Raw genomic sequence first — 22,443 nt, 5'->3', positions numbered from 1 at the left:
CTGATATTTAAATATTGGCTTAATGATAGTTGGTTAAAAAATCTTGGTGACCTGAGGTATTCTACAATTCCACGAATATATGGTCTGAATTCTGAAGTAATTTTTGAAGTAAAAAAAAAAGCTTCTCAATTGGGTTTATATATAGAGATATAAAAAAAAATTGTCTGATTTTTGCAGTTTTACAGCAAACATTGCATAACAAAATAAAGTTTTAAAAAATATTTATTAGCTTGTAACTCCACGGGGCACTATAGTAGTTTAGAACCATGTTGTTTTGTAATTAATTGTGTAGCCTATAATTCACATAGCCTAAATGAAAGATTTTTTTTGTGATCATCTTATCTAACAGTAACTTTGATAACAGTGTTGAATGATTAAGCTTGACAAAGGCACTTAAAATTGGGACAAGCGAATGAGATTATTTGTCTTCCTGCCTAGTCTATCCGGTCCATAGCCTATGTTATCACAATTTTATAGAATCTTACCTCTGAGTTGAGACATTCAAAAAAAACAATTTAAAGGGGATACAGACATGCATTGTAGCCTAAAAATGCTTACATTTTATACTAGACTATTTCTATGTTAGATAATAGTTAATTAAACATAAATTAAAAAAAATAATAACAGGGGGTGTATGCCTGCAGGCCTACTGTTTATAAAGTCATCAGTGCCTTTCAATAAATATCCAGACTGAATAAATGTACTTTGGCTGAACTTATATTGGAGGTATGGCGACAAGGATCTATATCAGTACAACAAAGTGAATTATGTAAAAACTCCAGTGTTTTGTAAGCTTTTCGTCTCTATCAAAATATTACAATGAGAAATGCAAAATATTTGCGCCGCCTTGATGTCATGAATGGGGTCGCGGCCCTTGAACGTCACATGATCATCATGTCACATGACTTTGTTTTTTGGCGAAAATGACAGCTAACATTACGACATATGCGGTATCTACTGTGTATTTATGTACTGTTTTATTTGTTTTATTCAATGCATATGTCGACAGTCAGGATATTGATGTACAGGTGAGACGATCGACTAATGATTGCAACACAGTTGTACAGCGAAATGATTATAATGAAACTATGCTATTGTTGTCATCATGTTGTAAAGTAAAACTCATTGTAAACACATTTTATGCACGCATGTTGTTCTTTAATATTTTGAAAGCTTTCACCTATTTTCGATAGTTATGTCAAATGTGCGAAGGGACTGTACGACAAGACAGTCCTGTCTGGGATTTCTGCCTAAAAAAAGGCCAGATTAAAGGACGCTGCTGTTTTGAAAATAATTCCAGCAATATAGACACTATTATAGGGTAGGAAAACTTTATTGTATTCCACTTTTTTTTTAAAGTGAATATATGTGTATGTATATATATAAAGCCTATCCTATTTGTAAATCTATCTGTATACGATTATCTTTATCCTGTTTTAGGTTGGATCTGTCAAACTGCTCTATCAGTCATGTAGAGCACCTGTATAATTCATTCACAGCAGTCATAATGTACGTAGAAGATCAGGTTTTATTAATAATCTGTGCATGTGTCTTGTTCAGCATTAATTGCAATATCTAAACGATATTGAACTGTATTTACACAGAGATCTCTCCAACAACCCGATCACCAATCTGAGCGATTTCGTATTTCAGGGTTTCAGCCATCTTACCCAATTGTAAGTTATGCATGAGCACAGTATATCAAGTTCATAACATTAAATCCATGGGTTTTCTTACTGAGGTCTGAGGACGCCCATGGGGCCAGAGCTTGGGGTCAGTGGACAAATCCAGAAAAAAAGTGTAACAAATATACAACAAAAATAAAGTAATTAAATAATAAAAGACTTAAATAATTAAAATAAATACATAAAATATTTAAATAAATAATTCAAATATTTAAATAATTTATTTAAATTATTTCGGGGTGGGATTAAATAAGTGTCTTCTGCCCACTCCCTTTCAGGCAGATTTCGCTCGTCATAGTTTAATACTATATGTTTGTTTTGCACCGTATGACTTAGAAATATTTTGTTTGCCTTGTACTTCTGTACCATTGCCTGAAATAAATGAATAAATGAAATGAACAATACATCTAACAGTACAGTGTAGTAGTATTATATATATATAGTAGTCGGTGGAAAAAAATATTGTAAGTAATAAAATCTAAATATTTTCCAAATAATATTTTACACATTTATATTAAAATTTCACAGTATAAATTGGGTCTTTATACATGAAAACATGTACATTTTAGGATGGGGGTCCCTCATACAAGGACGATGATATTTGGGGGTCCATGGCATCTACAAGATTGAAAATCCCTTATTTAAGATAACAAAGTGACTTGACACATCTTTACTTAGATTACTACCCTCAAAACTGGAGTGTCCGGGGGGCAATGCATCATGGGAGACGGTTGAAGTGAAAAACAATGCCAGAATCTGCGAAGGACAGAAAAATGTTTGCAATCAGACAGCACTGATGCGTAAGTTATCATTAAACTGGGATCTCAATCTTTAAAATATCTTTCAATGTATTTATTGAATGTTGTTTGTCTCTTCAGCCTGGAATTGCCCTGAAAACTCATTCTGCAGCCCATATGGTCCAGGGTTCTTTGAGTGTGGTTGTCTCCATAATTTCCACGGATACAAGTGCATGAGACAGGTGAGACCCCTGACAAATCATCCTTAACTGGTTGGCCATCACTCCTTTATTGCGCATGTTGATTATTTTGTTCTCAATTGCAGGGAGAGTTTCCCATAGGTACGGTGATTGGGATACTCACCGGATCAACAGTTGTGGTTTCATCGTTACTCTGGTTCACTCAAAGACGAAAGGTCGAGACCACTTGAATTTTAAAGAAAAGTGACTGTTGGAGTGACAAAGGTGCACATGCCACAAAATGCATCAAACTTATTGAAAATGATGCAAGAGATGAGAACAGTTTCATACACTGGAAGCTTAACCATCGGATGAACATTTTAGTTTCTTGTATTTTAAACTTGTCAAAAGCAGGTTTGCATGCCATTCTTTCTTTTTTTTTTTTAAATAACTTAATGCACTATTTGTTTGTTTTAAACTTTCACTTTCATTTGACCCTCAAGGTCCTTAAACCTTTTTATTTGTACATTTTATAACATCTTTCAGTGAATACTGACATTTTCACAGCCTTTAAAAGACTGGTCTGTAAAGGGAAAACTGACCATTGACTGACCTTGCTGATTGTCTTTGGAGGGCGGCCACATTTCTGACAGAAGTGAAGCACTGACATATTTTAAGGACAAATATTTTGTGTTGCTTGAAAACAAACTTATTTTGATTCCAAAGATATTTAAAGTGCTTTCATTTTACAAGGGAGGGGGAAATGGATGTCATTGGACTGTTATAATTTGTGAAAAAAATTATATTGTTACTGCCACATCCTGCTGTTTACAGATGTCATGTTAGATACTAACCGATAACCATTTAACCTCTAAAACTGCATGCTTTTCCTTTTTGGCAGAGTAAAGGGAGTCGGTTTCATCTGCTAATATGATATTAATATAGGTAAACACTATTAGTATAATACTGACTCTACATGTTACATTATGCAAATCTCATTTCTTTCAATGTAGTATTTTGTAGAGGAATTCAGCATGTACCTCGGTAAACCAGTACCAAATATTAAAGACTTGTCACAAAAGAATCGGCAAACAACAGTGTATCCAAATTAACTTTTCTGTAGCCTTTTCAAGGTTTTGTAATACAAACCAAACCCCTTATCTTCGGCTTTTGCATGGTCTTACATTTGCACCATGTTCCTTTTCCCTATTCACATCTATGAAAGGAATTCAGCAACAGCAACTATCCAAAAAGGATGATATATTTATTTTAATGTTTATGTCTATGCACTGACCATCATGAAAAGCCAAAACTGAAAGCAAACATGCTTTACCTGACACTTCCTTTAAATTTTGTGGTTCTGACACAAGAACAAGCGAATCTGATATTCTTGATCTTGTGTACAACAACTAGAAGTGATTTGAGAATTTCCTTTAGGTGGATTGAAATGGACTGCGTCATTTTGGACCAGTTATACAATTCAAAATGAAACATTTGAAAGGATCCCGGCAGTGAGAACATAAACAGTAGCTTTATTTGAAAAGCTTGTTCCATTTCATAGATATGTTTACTTCATGCTAGAAGCCCTGTGCGCGCACACTCTTTTAAGAGCAGATGCAAGAGGGAAGCCTGCTCTTCACTGATCCACGTTCTTGACTCGCAGTACCACAGGCACAGAGGTGCAGGGGATCATGCCCAAGTCAGTAATCACAAGGTCCACAAAATCTGGTGGCGTCACGTCATACACCAAGTTCAGAAGCCCCAGTGATTTAACAGTCTGCCAATTCTCTAGATGGGTCTTCCCATTTCTGGTCACAATCAGGTCATCAGGGTCATCTGTAAAAATCCATTAGGGTTTGCTTTTTTGTGTGTAAATAATGTTAACAACAAAAATGATGATAGTAAATTGACCAGTCATACTACACATGCTAGTGTTACCTAATTCATTGGATACAAAAGAGTCCGTCTGCACTCGTTCACAGAACTTGTAGGTCTCACAGCAGACCAGCACTGGTACATTGTAGGCCTTTGCTACCAGAGCAATCTGGGAAGTTCCCACACGTGACATCACGTATCCATTGGCAAGAAGTGCATGGGCACCAAGAAATACCTTGGACACCTGGAAATAAGAAAGTGCAGAGTCCAAGTACTGATTCAGCATTCACGGAAACAATGTTTATAATGACAACATAAAGGCCAGTTAACTGTAGTTCAAGTACACTATTCAATAGTAAGATTTCTTGTGAAGATTTCTATACATCAAAGATGTGTGAAAAAGGTGTCTCGGTTTCCACAAAAATATATTTCAACCATGTTCAATATTAGCTATGTTTCCATTTAAAGTTAAAATTGGAATATGGCATGAAACATTTGCGAATTAAACAGCATTCAAGAGAACAAAATCATCACGTCCTGGAAAATATCTGTAATAAAAATTGAAGTTGCTGAAATCGGAGAAGCCATCGTGGCTCTTTTTTCCTACATCATAGATGACTTGTGTCCCTGAGCGCAGACAGTGGTCTGCTGCTTAGTCTAGTTATCCAATCATGTAAATGTTTTCTTATCAGAAAAAAAAAAGTATCCACCTCAATTGAGAGCACAAGTTTTTATGTAATTTTTTTTTCTAAATTGATGTGCATCTTGGCATTTACATCCAGCGTTTTTTTTTTTTAAGCGCTATCCCAAAATGCACATAAAAATAGGTGGATGAAAACAGCTATTGATAGTAAGAAATGTTTCTAAAGTACCAAATCATCATATTAGAATGATTTCTGAAGGACCGTGTGGCTGAAGACTGGAGTAATGATGCTGAAAATTCTGCCTTACCAACACATGAATAAATTACATTTTAAAATAAATTAAATCGAAAACAATTTTTAAATTTTAATATTATTTTGACAATATTACTGTTTTTACTGTATATTTGATCAAATAAATGCAGTCTTGGTGAGTATAAGAGACTTCTTTCAAAAACATTTTTAAAAAAACTTCAAATAATTTTAGACGGTAATACATGCAAGGCTCAAAGCTAAGGATTTTTCTACTGGCCCAGTTGGTGAGCGATTTATTTCATGCCTTTTGATTGTTTAACATAAAAATGGACAGCAGCAGGTATTTTTATACTGTTGTCACTTTAAGAGCTGCACGGCTCCATTATACTGTTACACATGCATCTTATCTCACGTTTATGTTCACTTAAGACATAACTAACTATGTTTACAATAATCCTTGACAAGACGGGCAATTTGTCATAATTTAGAGTGAATATGTATGAGTATTCGCGCGCTGTGCAACGCGGTTTTCCGGGTGCGTGCTTTAGATGTGTGTTGCTGGGCACACAAAACTTATCACACAGTGCGCAAATACCAAACTGAGAGACACGGATAATTTAGCATGTATATATGCTTGAATATTGAAATTGACGAGGCTTAAAAATGCGCAAATTATCAACTTCCATGAAGATGCAGCACTGGCCCCATCGGGCAAGTGACAATTGCCTCAACTGGCCTTAGTATTTTTCACGCACCCTGAATATTTAGTTTAACTCAATACATAACGTAACAATCGAAATATTCAGAACCTCACAGTGCCATATAATTATTTGAAATAAAACCGTAATAGTAATCTAAGAGTGTCATTATCAAAAGTATACGTATGAAAATAAAGTCCATATGCTGTTCTAAACTCTATAAAACTGAGTAGTTATCTTTGTCAACCCTTTGTTCTACTAGCACTTGATACTGTGTGTCTTTAAGAACAAAAGTACCAATCCATAATTAAGTTATATTTTTAGCTACTGCTGATGTCACACACATAATCAATCCTGTGAAGGTACAAGCCCTTTGGAAATAAAGCGCATTACCTCGCAATGAGCTAAAAATAAAATGTGCTTGCAAAAATCCCAGCAAGTAACAAGCTTTGCTGAAAAGAATGACTCACTTCAGGCAGAATGTAGGACAAGGCAGATATGAGCACATAAGTACATCGGATGCCTTTCTTCACCAGACGCCTCAGCGCCTCTCGGCCCTCCAGCCTCGGCCGACTATCAACGACTATGACTCTGAACTTTCTCTGCTTTTCAAAAGCGTCGCACAGAATGTGATTGACAAGAGAAGAGCTGGAAAAAGACAAAAAAAAAGGCATTAAATGCATTAATCCAAACTATTACAGGATTATAGCAATTCAGTGAAAAATCTTACCAGCCGTAAACAAGAATGACGTCTCCATTACTTATCTTCTCAATAGCATACTTAGAAATGGCTTCAGAAGCCAAAATGATCTTCTCATTTACGTAACTATCAATACATTCCTGGAGTTTCCCTTTCGCCTGTTGAGAAAACGTTGCTTTTAGACACTCACAGGAAAAGGAAGAATACTGCATATTAGGGGAGACCCCAGATATTCGAAGATTCGATGCTTCGACAGGAGGAGCCTGATTCGACTACCAATCTCACGGTCGAATCTTTGCAGAGGTTTTATTAAACGAGGATCATGTCATTTTGGCTATATGAGGGTGCTCAATGTAAGATTTCACATAGAACTACCGTTGTTCTGTCAATATACAGCATATTATGATAATGCTGTCAATAAAAATGTGCAAAAAAAGAAGGTTTTTAATAAATATTTTTAACATGCGTGCAGCGTGAATAAATCCAAACACCCTGTGACAGATTTACGTTTCACTTTCGATCCGTGACCGACAGAGGAGCGACTTGTCGGCAGGGATTTAAATCTTAAAAAAATGTCTGGGATAAGAAAATCTAAAGATGCACACCAATCAGAAAGGGTATTTTCCAAGGCTGGATTTAACATGATTGCACTTTTACGCTTGACGTGAAAAAAGCTTTTAAAACGCTTAAATGGCACTTTTACGTGCTTAATGTATGTACACAGTAGGCTACACACCTTATTAAGAAACCATACTATGTGCAGATAAGCAGAAGAACCCAGAATATGAACGCAACGCGTTCCTATAGAAAGTCAGTTAAAGCGTTTTCTTTAACGGTTTTCTATGGGAGGAAAATGCTTAACGTATAATAAAACGAGTTGCGTTAATATTCTGGGCTCATCTGCTTTTCTTAATGGCTATATAGTATATCCACAATTTGATCTTTTAATATAACAGTTTTAGAACATTAAGCCGTTAAACATTTTTCACGTTAAGCGTTTTAAAATGTATTTTATCCACGCACACAATTTGAAAAGACTCAAACGGATACAGACAGAGTGAAAGACTGGATTTTCTTCTCGATACGGTAGGGGACAAGTGATTTCAAAACATTTCAGCCGGTTCTAATTTGATTTTTGGATGCTGTGAACATGTTTAGCTAAAAAGACTGCTACTTCAGTTTAGCGTTCATTGTTGTTTCTGCAGTTAAAAAGACGAAGTTGACAATTCTGGCCATGCTTTCGTTATTTTAATATTTGATCACTAAGGGTTATCTAATTTAACTATTTGTGGCTTGAGTTTTGAATGCATGTTCCCTTCCATTTTAGGCATTTTGCACACATTTGTTCTGCATCTTGTGACTTGATTTCTGACTTATTTTTATTTATTAGAAATGTATATTGAGTTCTAATTTAATTCGACAAATTAATTGTTGATTATTTTTCAGTTCATTGATGTTGCACTGTAGGCCTACTTAAGAGTGTTTTTACCAAAATGTTTTTAAACATTTTCTTCTATATGTTTGTGTGATGTTCTGTACATCGCGGCTTTAAAATGTTAAAGCCCCGCCCCCTCCTGCGATTCAACTATTAGTAGACTATAGGCAAGACTTGACTATTCTGATTCGACTATGAAAATCCTTAGTCGGGGACACCCCTACTGCATATAAATCTCTAACTAGTGATTCTGAATACTCTTACCTCCTCTTCTTTGCATTGACTGGGTATATTTGAAATTTCCTTTTTGATGTACTTGATGGCATTGCCCATGCTGGCTGAAAGGGGCCGACACTGGCTGAGAAAACTGTAGGGGTAAGGAGGATTGGCAGAGTCTGTCAAATAACCATTTCCATGTAAGATCAGAGTTCAAATGAAATAATATACATCTGAGCATGTGTTATATAAACTTTCACAAGGAAGAAAGTAAACCTGATATAGGGCGAAAGCTTGTTCACAAGGTCCCTTGACAACTCCTCATTTGGAGGTGTGCTATAGTCTTGAATAACCTATAAAATGATTGCTGGTTAAATAAATCCGAAAATTAGGAACTTCTGAGCAATTTTATAGTTTTGATTATGAATTACCTGTTTAAAAGCATGTAGTAGGGCCACAGATCGAGCATTGGATCCTGCTATAATGCCCTGAGAGTACTGGAGACCCAACCGAACAATGGATGGGTGAATAACTGTGGCAGGGATGCTACAAAATAAACCATATCAAACAATACAAGTCAACCAACTAATTCATTTAGGTTGTACATACTTCATTTCTAATATGTCTATATAAAAATTGTAAAAGCATGTTGTTGTTTTTTTACTGAGATACACTTGTTAAAGTTTTAATGCCTTATTTAAATTTTTCATGACTATTTCCAACCTAACTATGAGACCTACAATTGAATGGCCTAAATTTGTTTTTGAAGCTTAGATTCTATCAATTTAATAATAATAATAGTAATAATAATAGTAATAATAATACAATTAAAAAAATACTTTTTGTGCCCGGGGAGGAAGTTTAAGTTCTGGAAGTTATAGTATGTGTCAAGTTACAGTAATGTGCAAAGGTTTGGAGTCCGTAAGATTTTTTGAAAGAAATTAATACGGTTACTCAGCAAGGATGCATTTGATCAAAAGTGACATTAAAACATCTACGGTATATAACAAAAGATTTCTATTTAATATAAATGCTGTTCTTTTTAACTTTCTAATAGAATAATTCTGAAAAAAGAATATTGTTTTTGTTTCCACAAAAATACAAAGCAGCACAACTGTTTTCAACATGGATATTAATAAAAAAAAGTGTTTTGAGCAGCAAATCAGCATATTAGAATGATTTCTGAAGGATCATGTGACACTGAAGCCTGGAGTAATGATGCTGAAAATTCATTGCATCACAGAAATAAATTATATTTTAAAATGGAAAACAAATATTTTAAATTGTAGTAATATTTCACAATATTACGGTTTTCACCAGATTTTTAAATCATATAAACGCAGCATTAATGAACGTAAGAAACTTCTTTAAAAACACATTTAAAAAAAAAAAATACTACCAGCCCCAAACTTTTGAAAATTAATGAAGGATAAAAAAAAGGGAGATTTCTCCTTATATGACCCTTTTAAGTTAATATTCTAACTAGAAGACGACACATTTGTAACATTACCTGATTTGCTGAGTTGGAGGGTTTTTTCGGCTGTATTGGTGTAGATGGGAGAACAGGCTGACCTTGTAGCCATAATCGGACCTCAAAGGAACCTAAGAGAACAGCGCAAACAGCTTTTAATGTGAATATTTTGTTCCCTCAGGGACAGATGTTGTGGAGGTCACATCCTCCCCCCCCCCAGGTCAAGAGCTGAGGCTGCTACAGAACACTGTGCATGAAGACATACATGACATGCACTACTGAAGAAGGGCTCCACAGAGGACTTCCAAAGCTTTACGCTTGTGTTATAGATCTACACCTAACATGAAATATTATGTATCAAGAAGAAAAAAGAAAAAAAAACTCACTCGAAAGTTCACCCACATATGACATCTAGCTCATCACATGAACACAATGAAATGAAGATAATCACAATGAAATCACCAATCTCCAACGTACATTAAAATCAAATGAGTTAACAACTTTCACCATAAATTCAAATTACATTAAACAAAGAAATAATTTAACAATTCACTGCACACAAAAGTGTGGAGCCAGACCTTGACTCCAGTTATATTTAAACCGCATCCTTGCCCTGACTTCTGTAAGACATGGGAAGGACCTGGGTTAAAAACGCTGCAAAAGAGATCTCAGAAAACACCTGGATGAATCCATCCTCCGTCAACGGGTAGTAATCAAAAAAGAGGCAAAGCCGGACGGCATTGGTTTGTCTCACCTGCTGTCTCTCAAGCTTTTTGGCCAACTTCTTCAATGCAGCGGGGTCATCCACCTGAACGTGCTCCGGTAACCTTTTCACAACTAACAAGAAATAGAGAAAAGAAATTTGTAAAACTGCTCAGTCACAGTCTCTACATGAACACCAGTCAAATGCAGGCACTTCTGTGAATCATTGTGACTCGTAAAATATCTCGCATTAACATTCTGACAAGAAATGCTGCTGTTTGAATCACTGTTTGTTTAAATGTATGCAAAGTAATGGCTGCTAAAAACCAAAAGCTTTGCCATAACAGGAATAAGTTACATTAAAAAGAATAAATTATAATAATATTTCACAATCAAATAAATGCAATGTGTGAGCATAAGCCTGTATGCATTAGCATTTATACTAAGTGCAAATAGCAACAGATGCTATTTACACCAAATGAACAGATAAACACTTTATTCCCAATAATAAAAACCTGTTAGGCACTTTATTCTAATTTTTGAACATTTTCTTCATTTTTATTTAAAATAAATGCATCTTCAAGCTGATATGTGAAAAGGCATATTCGAACTAAACAAAATTAGAGTTCCTTTGGTAATTTTGTCTGGCTCAGAGACAATGGTGGGCGGAGTTACGGTAAATAGCCTCTGCCAACAAGTCAGGCTTATTCGCACTTGATGTAAATAGACACTACAATTTTTTTTTTTAAATGAGGGAAAAAATGGCAGCAAAAAATATTGGAATGGCTGATTAAATTAGGCATTCCTCAGCCACTGTGTGAATGCCCAAACTTTCCATCCTGGATTATCCTTTTCCGAAGCATTAAATTACCTGGCTGAAGCTCACTGGGGGAAGCTTTAGGCTTACTGGTGGTGGATTGCAGCCCCCCTTCCTTCTTGCCCTGTTTTGATGTCCGTTCTGAGTCTTGCCGTGCCCGGCGCTCTGCTCGCAGCTCTGCTTTGGTTTTTACAGGCTTCTCTGCAGCCGCAAGAGATTCAGATGCAGATGCACTTACAGGCACAGGAGCTGCTGCTGAGATCAAAGGGCCCCATCAAATAAAAAGCACCCAAAAATAGACTATAGACTAAAAAGGCTATTAAAAGACTATTTAAGCCAATTCATTTGTTGGTTAGTTCACCCAAAAAATGTAAATTATGTCATTAATTACTCACCTTCATTTCGTTCCAATTAAGACTTTTGTTCATCTTCGCAAATGAAGATTTTTTTTTGAATGAAATCTAAGGGGACTGTCTCCATTGACAGCTACGCAACAACCATTATGACACATCAAAAAGTTCATAAAGATATTGACTAGTCCATATGAATTGAGTGGTTCAGTCCAAATTTTCTGAATAAACTTGATCGCTTTATATGATGAACAGACTGAATTTAGGCTTTTAGAAGTTCAACCGAACCTGCTTCACGCACTAGAATGAACCTCATTGGTTCATGTGGAAGCTCAAACGTGCTGTGTAACACGAGAATGAACCTCATTGGTTCCTGAGGAAGCTCAAACGTGCTGTGTAACACGAGAATGAACCTCATTGGTTCCTGAGGAAGCTCAAACGTGCTGCGTAACACGAGAATAAACCTCATTGGTTCCTGAGGAAGCTCAAACATGCTGCGTAACACGAGAATGAACCTCATTGGTTCTTTAGGTAGCTCAAACGTGCTGTTTAACCCGAGAATGAACCTCATTGGTTCCTGAGGAAGCTCAAACGTGCAGCGTAACACGAGAATGAACCTCATTGGTTCCTGAGGAAGCTCAAACGTGCTGCGTAACACGAGAATGAACCTCATTGGTTCCTGAGGAAGCTCAAACGTGCTGCGTAACACGAGAATGAACCTCATTGGTTCCTGAGGAAGCTCAAACGTGCTGCGTAACACGAGAATGAACCTCATTGGTTCCTGAGGAAGCTCAAACGTGCTGCGTAACACGAGAATGAACCTCATTGGTTCCTGAGGAAGCTCAAACGTGCTGCGTAACACGAGAATGAACCTCATTGGTTCCTGAGGAAGCTCAAACGTGCTGCGTAACACGAGAATGAACCTCATTGGTTCCTGAGGAAGCTCAAACGTGCTGTGTACCACGAGAATGAACCTCATTGGTTCTTTAGGAAGCTCAAACGTGCAGCGTAACACGAGAATGAATCTCATTGGTTCCTGAGAAAGCTCAAACGTGCATTAAGAGAACCGGAGCTTCAGTTGGTTTACCACAAGTGATGTGTGCGTTGATGAATGTTTATGTGAATAAAAGCCTAAATTCAATGTGTTCAAATAAAGAGATTGTGTCTCTTAAGAAAATTTTGGACAAAACCACTCGATTCATATTTATTACTTTTACAATCTCTTTATGAACTTTTTCAAAGCGGCAGGAGCTTAGACTGTCTATGAAGCACAGAAAGCTCACAGATTTCATCAAAAAGATCTTTATTTGTGTTCCAAGGACGAAAGAAAGTCTTATGGAACGACATGAGGGTGAGTAATTATTGACAGAATTTTTATTTTGGGTGAACTAACACTTTAAGACCCTACTTCCTTCAAAATAGGCAACTCTGAAACTAAATATTAATCTAGTCTCAATAAGAGAGAAAAATTCTCTTACATAAACAAAAAACAAATAGATAATTCTCCTCAAATTATCCTATTTTAAATAAAATTTTAAATCAAAATTAAATTAGTTTTAATAAACCTTAGGTTGCAGGATAATAGTTTTTAAGCAACAGGACAGTGAACTGAAGTACCTTTATGTGTTGGGCTCTGTGTGACAGGTTTTGATGGAGCTTGAACAGATGCTTTCTCTTTCTCCTTTTCCTTCTCTGTAGGAACCTTGTCATCTTTTTTATTCTTTTTATGCTGCTTCTTCTCTTTCCTAAGACGCTGCTTTTCTTCTTTGGTCAATTCCTTACCTTCAGTCTATAGATAAAAAAAGTGAATCACAGTTTGCACGTCTTTAAATAATCTGCTGTCTCTGTAAACTGATTTGGCTTAAAGTTGGCTTATTTCTTAAACCTAGTCTGCATTTTGGGCATCTTAGCATGTTGATTCTCTGCTGAGAATGTGGCTATGATGCTCAAAACGCTGTCCAGGTAAACTCACTAGGTTTTGAGACAAAGCCTTTGTGTTTGTGATATTTAGTAATTTGAAGGGGTGAAAACGTAAATTAAAAGACAAAGAAATAAACTGTGAATAATGTAAAATTATATATAAAAAAGACCTACCTTCGCTCGCACAATTTCTTGCACCTTGCATTCTCCATCTATGACACATAAAATGATATAAAACGTATGCTCAAGTTAAAATTGGTCTATATTTGTACAAACGATATTGGCAGAATAAAAAAAATCTATTTTTTTTTAGTATAAGGTTGAATTAATGATGTCTATGGCGACAGGGAAACATCGACACTGACTTTGCAATGTTATTTCATCATACTGGTTCACACTCGATCATTACCAAACTAAGGAATGTTCCATAAAGATTCCGTTAATCTTACAAACACATCACGTTACACATGCAAACAATAGGGAACATCGTGATCCTGTTTATATAGTTAGATTTTAATATATGTTCAAAATGTCAAACACTGCATGATGTAATTTCCACTGTGCATTTGTAAAGTCAGCTGTGACATGGCAGAGTGGTGATCAACGGCGTAACAAGCAGTAACACAAGCTCTCTCTTAATACTTTGAACGACTGCTTGTGTACGTGTTTAATTCAGCAACAGCACGTGTAAAAAGTTTAAATATCTGTATATTTCACCTGCAGCATGGTTGATGCTGTCAATCTGTCTCCCATCCGAATCCGCCATGTTTCACTTCTTCGTGACTTCTCGCTCGTAATCTGATATGAAAAGCAGTCGTGAAGAATTGCGTCGCCCTCTAGCGATTGAAACGAGTGAGTTGAACTTTTTTTTAATGTATAATGTATACAGTGACTAATGAACCCAAATGCCCAAGCTGAAAAATGCCGTGCTTTTCTTTAATTAAATGGACGCAGCATATTCGCGTACAGCAACAAGTTCTCATCATGATGGAAATAACAACAGGTTGTTGTCAAAAGTGGGATTCGAACCTATGCCTTCAAGGGAAACTGCGACCTGACCTGAGCGCAGCCCCAGCCTGACGTAGCCTACCCAACGTACTTACGTCATTAAGTTAAATATTAATCACGCAGATGTTTTTATTTTATTTTATTTTTTTACATGTTTTGTTGTTTTTAGTAACAGTTTAAAGCTTTAAAATATTGTTCATTAAATCTAATTTAATGAAAAACAATCACAAACAACACTATTTCAATGAATAAAACATTACTAAAAACGACTAAACGTGAGGTTCACCGACTTAAAGGAAAAATAAACTCTGTTTGACTATAAATAAACGCATACAGGTTGTGTTTAGAGTTAGTTTGCCGTTTGACATTCGTAAGACAAATGACATATCAAACCAACTGTAAATTACTCTGATTATTATTCCCCATGTTGCACAAGGCTTGTTTTTCAGATTTGTATCTGGTCTTTTTTAGGCCTACTGATTATTAGCCTACTGAACCCGTTTAAATACTATCATTATTAAACAAATTGGATTTAAATTAATCATTAATACGATTTTTTAAAATATAGTACTGACCTCATTTAAATCCATTAAACTACAACAACAACAACTAACACCAACACTGTTTGACCTATTTAAATGGGTTTAGAATTGTATATAAAAAATACAGGGCTCTCAAGTCTCACGCATTGGGCGTGAGACACACGCATTTCAACCCGCTCACACGCAACACCTTGTATTTCTCACGCTGAGGAGAAGGGAACTTAATGGACGAGGCGCAGGCAAACTAGGCAAACGGAGGGAAGTTCTCTGCCGAGTTCATAGCATCTGTCTCGAGTTATACAGAGTTAAATGCTAGCTACCAGCCAATCAGAAATTAGAATTAGTTGTTTCCGGGTAAATTATGTGTTCCCGCTGCAAGCTCGTTCGTTACTAAACAACACGCGCACACACGGAGTGGAAGTTGAAAGAGCACGATCTAATGAATGCGGTTTGCGGACATCTTCATTTATTATTATACTTTTTTTTAGCATTTTGATTTTACGATTCTTGGCCGATATATCTTGCCTGTGATAAAAGACAGTGAGAGCTGATGTTGAGGAGCCAAATTCGTGCTAAATTATTTTTGATGCATTCAAAAACTCTCCAACTGCTTTTAAAGGGGTCATCGGATGCAAAATACACTGTTATATGGTATTTGCAAATAAATGTGTCTTTGCAGTGTGTGGACACAATCACCATGCAATGAAAAATCCATTCACTTTTTTTTAATCCTCAAAAAGCTAAAAAGTTGTTGCTCATTATCATTTAAAGAGACATGCACCGAAACGGGTCACCGTGAACAGAGCTGTTTTTGAAGAGGTAAAAAGGGTGTGGTTTTACACAACCATTGAGAAATTTTAACCAAAGTATGTTACAAACTTTACATGAAGACCCAAAAGAATCATACCAACTTGTGGAAAATGGGCATCCGATGACCCCTGTAAAGGTGACCGGTTTGGGTCTTGACATACATGCTCAGGGCAAGTTGTTATGACACAATGTTATGTACATTGAGCACTGATGTTCAGTTGGCTTGTTTGGGGTCAAATTTATTTTTATTTTTCAATAAATTTGTATTTCTTAAATATAACTATTTATTTTATTTGGATGAATTTGTCTTTTTATCAGATTTAACAATTGTTAAAATTTCCATTTGTGCTGGTCAATTATGAACAATAGGCAAAATTGAACTGCTAGCAAAAATTGAAGCGAATTTGGTTGGGTCGAGGGACCGTGGCTGCAAATATTTGGGTGGCTCCTCCCCTAAATCTCACTCTAAACTTTTGATAAAACTTGAGAGCCCTGAAAAAACCAGATTAATAATCTGAAAAACAAGCCATGTGCAACATGGGGAATAATAATCTGAGTAATTTACAGTTGGTTTGATACCTTTAGGCCTAACGGTGTTGTAGTTTAATGGATTAACAGTATTGCATAGGCCTATAGGCCTACATTTTAAGTTTTAAAAGTAAAAAAATGCTAATTCCAAAAACAGAGCCTTATGCTATAAAGGGTATCATTTTGTGAAAATTTTACTATTAGTTTGATAATGTATACTTAAATAGTTTAATTGATTATAGGTCTAATTAATATAGGCTACAAGCCCTGTGCTTTGCAAAGGGAATTTGTCTGAGTTGGTCCGGGCTCAAAACATGAAATACGCAGAGGTTAAGGGGTATGAAACTAAATATCGGAAACGAATGACAAACGTTAAACTAACTTTACCGTCGTGTTTAACGTCATCAGAGCTAACGTACTAGCTGCATGTTGTATTCAGAAACAACACACGTTTACAAGTGTACATTTTACCTGTAGCATAATTGATGCTGTCAACTTGTCTCCAACCCGATTCCGCAGTTTAATTTCTTTGTGACTTCTTGCTAGGAAACGGATTTAGAAAAGGATTTGGGATAAATTGCGGTGCATTGATTCATCCGGTGACACAGTCACCCAGTCAGTAGGCCTACTACGGGAATGTTCGTTTGGAAGCACTCCAGAGCACTCTGGTGGTCAGAGGAATGTAAACATGATGCTAAAAAGTGACATATCAGCTAGACACAAATGTTTTGAAATTACGGTCTCATGTATTTCGTTTTTTTTATACAAAGGTCATTATACATAATTTTTAATATTCTAATGTATAGGGCTACTAACGTTTAGGATTCTATTGTACCGCCTATATCTAACTATATTCACCATAGGCTACTTGCCACAGAGACTGTAGCCTACCACAGAATATAGTTTTAATATATTTATTCTGAATAAATATATTAAAACTATATTCTGTGGTAGGCTACAGTCTCTGTGGCAATTATTATTAATAAATTATTAATAAATAACATATATTAAAAAAAATAATTGATGGTTGAATGCTGAGATTGACAATTAAGAATAAAGTAGTGAGCTGTAGTAAAAAATATTGTATAGGCTTCTTGGTTGCAGTCACATAGTTATTACTAGTAATCTATTTGTTTTACTTGTTCCATCGAACTGTTGTGTAAAAACAATATCACATTGGCAGTCAAGTCGTGCGATATGGCTCTTTCAGCATGGCTGGTACTGATTACCTGATATGGCACCCCTGCTTGTGTGATATTGCTCATCATATCACAACGACAACCTAATAGTAAATCTGCTGGTAACCTGGTAAATTGTTGATACATGTGAAGTGTTCGTGATAGTAGCTGCCTGCTACAGGCAGGATAAAGAATATAAGCAGAAACTCAATCCCCCTAGAAAAGTCCCTAACAAATGTTCTAATCTAACTGAAAGCATGAGAATGTATCAGATTACTAAAACACAATGATTTAAAATATGATTTAAAACATTAGCAAAATATTATTCAAACATAATGATTTAAAATGTAATTTAAAAAAAAAACTTTTAATTTGACATTATTACAAAGTGAACTTTAAAAAAAGTGTGCTTAAGAAACAGTCACTCTATAAGTAAACTTAAATGGTCATTTATTTCATTAATATTATCTGCAAGTGCAGTTTTTTAAAGATTTGAAACACTACAAGTGCACATTCAATACAATACTTTTTCACATGATCAATATTTCATTCAAATATTATTGAATTAAAAAATAATTTCTATTATATTTAAGAAAGGAGAAAATGAACACAACATTGCAAGTAAATACTTTTTTTTTTTACGTAAGGGTTAGTAGTACATCACAAAAAAGCAGACTTTAGTGAACAACTCTCTTATAATCTTTGGTCTATGTTGGCTGTATTCACGACGCAGTAGCTGGTTGAAGGGGACCAAACCTCGCAGAAACACCTGACTTGGTTCCATTTGACCAGCCACAGCAAGGCGTGCTTCAGGAAGAGTGAACGGCCAGGCAGACTAACAGAGCTTATGCTGACATTCTTCAGTTCAGAAAATCATTCTTGGTGCTTACCTGTTGTGATGACAAAGGAAAAATAAATAAATAAATAAATAAATAAATAATAGGTCTACTTTAAAAATAAAACCGAATTGCCTAATTTACTAATTGTTTCTTCAATAAGAATTTTATTTTATTTCCTGTGCTATTCAATGGATGAACATTGCTACCAACATGAGTTTAGCGTTGTTAATTACAGTTTTTTTATTTATTGTGCTGATAACTGCGGAAAGAATTCAGCATAGCATCTTTTTTAGGAAACCCCATAAGGTTTGTATAGCTCTCATATGGATTAAGTAAGGGACAGCTGTACTATGTCAATCTAACCTGATCTTCAGTAGCTATGGGTCAGTGAGAGATGATCAGGGTCTGGAGGCCTACGGCCAGCCAACTCAAAGAAACAACAGCTTTACCACCTCATCCACTCTAAAGTCTTATAAATAAAGGTCCCAAATGGGGCTTTTCACAAAAATGCCAAAGAAGAACTATTTTGGTTCCCTAAAGAACCTTTCAGTGAACAGTTCTGAAAAGAACCATTTTTTTCTTTTTGTGAAGAACATTTTAATAATCTAAAGTACCCTTTACCACTATAAAAAAAACCTTTTGTGCAACAAAACGTTTCCATGAAACCACAGATGCCAATAAAGAACCTTTATTTTTAAAAATGTATGTGCATGCAGCTGAAATGAAGTATTCATCTCAGAATAAAAAAATACACAAATATGTGTCAAACTTTAAAATGTTTGATTTAGGTTTAATCCATCGGGTTTTTATCCATCACACTGCGTTTTATTTGCATGCTCTATTCCATGGTGATGGATTCCCCCTGAAACCACACACTTCCTTACATTCCATAACTTGAGTATTCATATGGGCATATAAGGAAGCATGTCTTCACAAGGGGCACATTTCAATTTCCCTCACAGAATAGACAAAGCTGTCAGGAAAAATGCACAGGAGAGAAGAGATAATATTACTGTTTGTTTGTTTATTTATTTATCTTTACAATTCATTATAACTTTTATTCTGCTTCATAACTACATTGTTATATAAAAATGTTAGATAACTTCAAAAACATTGGCCAGAATGATCCAAAAAATTAATTTTTAAGTGCTCTTTTGCAACAAATATTTGTCCTTCACTAAAGCAAACAACCAAAAAAATGACATACTCAGTTGAATGAGTAATATTACAGAAAAACTGAATTTACCTTATGTAGTTATCCTGTCCTTTCCTTAATCATTCTTTGTGTTGACACGTATCTGTACAAGGAGTAAAGCAGCCAAGCAGAAGAGGACTAGCACATCTAGCACTCGAACATCTTTCTCACATTTAAATAGACCAGAAGGTTTCTCATTCTGCCATGTAGCAAGTCCAATATGCACAAACTGACCTTTTTTTTTACTCCTTCTTGATATAGTAGCTTGATTTACAGTGGATCAAAGACGCGCTACGACACCTCAGGTGAAAACCCAGTGACACGCTCATACCTCCATTTCCTTTAACAGCACCATTTCCAGTGGAAGAGGTGTAAAATCTTCCATTTGCTGCCTCGCAAAACAGAGAGATGTCACCCAGAATCTCAGTCCAAATCAAATTGGAGCTATATAGACTTATATCTTCATTCATTTCTGCTAAAAAAGAGATGCAACATTTCAAAGAAGATATCCTTTTAATTCTTATAAATCGCAGGTTGTTCATCCCAGACATGGAATGGACAAGACTTTGGCTGCCCTCATTTAATCTGAAATAATTTGGAGATATTTAATCTAGACTGTTTCACCAATTAAAGAATGAGAAATTACTTAAAATTATTGTATTTTTTTGTTGTTGCAAAATTTCAAAAGTTTGAGATCAAAAGTTTGAGATGTTGTAATTGACATCATGTAAAACTATTCCAATTCTGGAACAAAACCAACCCAATCTACCAATAAATGAAAACTCTCCCCACAACTTTCTGTTCCCATCTTTCCTCTTCTGCTGAGTGCTACTGTGTATCGTCCTCTTTGCATGACCGGTGGATTCTGCCCAGACATGGCCACATGCTCCCGTTCTTTTCAAGGGCTCAGCCTCCCTTAAACTCCCCCCTCTGCCCCTGCGGTCCCCCACCTGTTGGTGTCCTTCAGGAGCCAGGGCCTCTCCTATGCCTTCTGTCCAACACAATCAGGGCCGTGTCAGCGGAGAGCCAGCCTGTGAAATCGCACCTCTCAGCTGTTCACACTCGCCTCGAGACACCCTACACCCACTGCTCCCCTTTTTACACCCAATCTCAATGGCTCCTTTAGAGAGAGAGAGAGAGAGAGAGAGAGAGAGAGAGAGAGAGAGAGAGAGAGAGAGAGAGAGAGAGAGAGAGAGAGAGAGAGAGAGAGAGAGAGAGAGAGAGGAAACCAGGAAACAATGTGGGCGAGCGACTTCTGTACGGTTAGTAGTCACAGCTGAAGCAAGCTAGTTATTACTGTCCGGGATTTGGTAAGCCAGCGGGCTTTGGGCTCAAGGCTTGAACGATTTGTGATCGAGATGCTTCTGTTTATTTTGATAAATTGCGAATGATGAACAACCAACTGTTTTTCTGAGCATCGACAGTAATGTCGACAATCGACATTATTTTGTAGTATTTTACACATAAATTATGTCTAGATAAAGGGAACTTAAGGTATTCTAACTTAAATAAAATATAGTCTTTACACTGGGAACAGATTTAAACCTGCTAAAAAATGATAATTCTAACTTTTTTATTTGTACAAATAACAATTTAGGTGAAAAGTTCAATTAAAAACATGAATTCTTTATTTCTAGTTATCATGTTATCTAGCAAGATGATGATTTAAATAGTTTATTAATTAAATGTTTATTTATATATTCATGTAGCCTAATATAGTAATTAATATTATTACAATTTAAAATAAAACATTTCTATAATATATTTTAATTTATTCCTGTGATGGCAAAGCTGAATTTTCAGCATCATTACTCCAGTCAGTGTCACATGATCCTTCAGAAATCACTCTAAATGCTGTTTTTGTGTTCAATAAACATTTATTATTATTATTATTATTATTATCAATGTTGAAAACAACTGTGCTGCTTAATATGTTTTTGTGAAATGATACCAGAATTCTGTGATGAAAAAAAGTTTAAAATAATATATATATATATATATATATATATATATATATATATATATATATATATATATATATATATATATATATATATATATATTGCAACATATACTGTTACACACACTGTAAATTCTAACAAGTTCAGTTTACTTAAAAAAAGTTTGGAAACCGATTGCCTTATTTTTGCAAAGCAAATTTAAAGGGAAAACTGAAGTTAAGATTAATAATCGTCTAAAAGTAAAGAAAGCTAACTCTTCCCAAGTAAATTAACTAATAAATATCCAGTTAGTTTAATGTTTATTCTAGTTAACATACTAAATAATATTTACTAATCTTACTCAAGATTTAATAGTAAGATTAATTGAGTAATTCCATTTAACTAACAGTGTTATAATGTGTTCTGCAAACATCTTAAATACTATTATTCTCAACTTGGTTTTGATCTGCGATTTTAAGCTATGGAGACTTAAAAAAAATAGGTGCAATCGGTTTCCATATTTTCTTCAAGTAAAGTGAAATAGGAATAGTATGTTGTACTGACAAATGCTTAGTTAGTATAGTTCACTTACACAAGAGTTCTAGACACTAAAAAATAACCGTAGAGAGTGATAATTTACAGTAAATAGAATTTAATTGTTACCATTGTTGTGTTTTGCAAGCTGAATGTTGAAGTCTGTGTAACTCAAGCATGAATTCAAG

General features: G+C 35.4%; 2 protein-coding genes across 6 annotated transcripts; one reads left to right on the top strand and one right to left on the bottom strand.

Moving 5' to 3' along the window:
* The first annotated feature begins 905 nt into the window (after positions 1 to 905).
* Positions 906 to 3,696, top strand: atraid (all-trans retinoic acid-induced differentiation factor). The gene is made up of 7 exons (XM_077219751.1): positions 906 to 1,028; positions 1,194 to 1,321; positions 1,441 to 1,509; positions 1,605 to 1,676; positions 2,364 to 2,485; positions 2,564 to 2,664; positions 2,748 to 3,696. The coding sequence occupies exons 1-7, from the start codon at positions 924 to 926 to the stop codon at positions 2,850 to 2,852; spliced, it is 702 nt and encodes a 233-aa protein (XP_077075866.1). The 5' UTR covers positions 906 to 923; the 3' UTR covers positions 2,853 to 3,696.
* Positions 3,697 to 3,844: 148 nt separating this feature from the next.
* eif2b4 (eukaryotic translation initiation factor 2B, subunit 4 delta) lies at positions 3,845 to 20,652 on the bottom strand. Of its 5 annotated transcripts, none has more exons than XM_077219748.1 (14): positions 19,833 to 20,652; positions 14,399 to 14,479; positions 13,856 to 13,893; positions 13,379 to 13,550; positions 11,466 to 11,666; positions 10,647 to 10,729; positions 9,932 to 10,023; positions 8,853 to 8,967; positions 8,698 to 8,774; positions 8,470 to 8,572; positions 6,801 to 6,928; positions 6,541 to 6,718; positions 4,540 to 4,720; positions 3,845 to 4,437 (listed from the first exon to the last, which is right to left on the bottom strand). In XM_077219748.1, the coding sequence occupies exons 2-14, from the start codon at positions 14,445 to 14,447 to the stop codon at positions 4,238 to 4,240; spliced, it is 1,617 nt and encodes a 538-aa protein (XP_077075863.1). In that variant the 5' UTR covers positions 14,448 to 14,479; positions 19,833 to 20,652; the 3' UTR covers positions 3,845 to 4,237. The 5 variants fall into 5 exon arrangements, with proteins under 5 accessions (XP_077075863.1, XP_077075865.1, XP_077075861.1 ...); XM_077219750.1 differs by having other exon boundaries at positions 11,466 to 11,663; positions 19,833 to 19,884; XM_077219746.1 differs by lacking the exon at positions 19,833 to 20,652 and adding an exon at positions 17,041 to 17,160.
* Between the last annotated feature and the right edge of the window lie 1,791 nt (positions 20,653 to 22,443).

Source organism: Siphateles boraxobius, unplaced genomic scaffold (assembly GCF_051911475.1).
Source record: "Siphateles boraxobius isolate OS27281-9 unplaced genomic scaffold, OSU_SipBor_1 8, whole genome shotgun sequence".
Lineage (NCBI taxonomy): Eukaryota > Metazoa > Chordata > Actinopteri > Cypriniformes > Leuciscidae > Siphateles > Siphateles boraxobius.
Note: the sequence above shows the minus strand (reverse complement) of the source record. Positions and strands in the feature narration are given on the sequence as shown.

Coding starts and splice junctions, on each gene's coding strand:
- atraid (XM_077219751.1), top strand. CDS start 924: ATGACAGCTAACATTACGACATATGCGGTATCTACTGTGTATTTATGT. Junction 1,510..1,604: donor TCATTCACAGCAGTCATAAT/GTACGTAGAAGA, acceptor GTATTTACACAG/AGATCTCTCCAACAACCCGA. Junction 2,486..2,563: donor CAATCAGACAGCACTGATGC/GTAAGTTATCAT, acceptor TTGTCTCTTCAG/CCTGGAATTGCCCTGAAAAC.
- eif2b4 (XM_077219748.1), bottom strand. CDS start 14,447: ATGGCGGATTCGGATGGGAGACAGATTGACAGCATCAACCATGCTGCA. Junction 13,894..14,398: donor CAGCATCAACCATGCTGCAG/GTGAAATATACA, acceptor TATGTGTCATAG/ATGGAGAATGCAAGGTGCAA. Junction 6,929..8,469: donor GTCAATGCAAAGAAGAGGAG/GTAAGAGTATTC, acceptor TTTTCTCAACAG/GCGAAAGGGAAACTCCAGGA.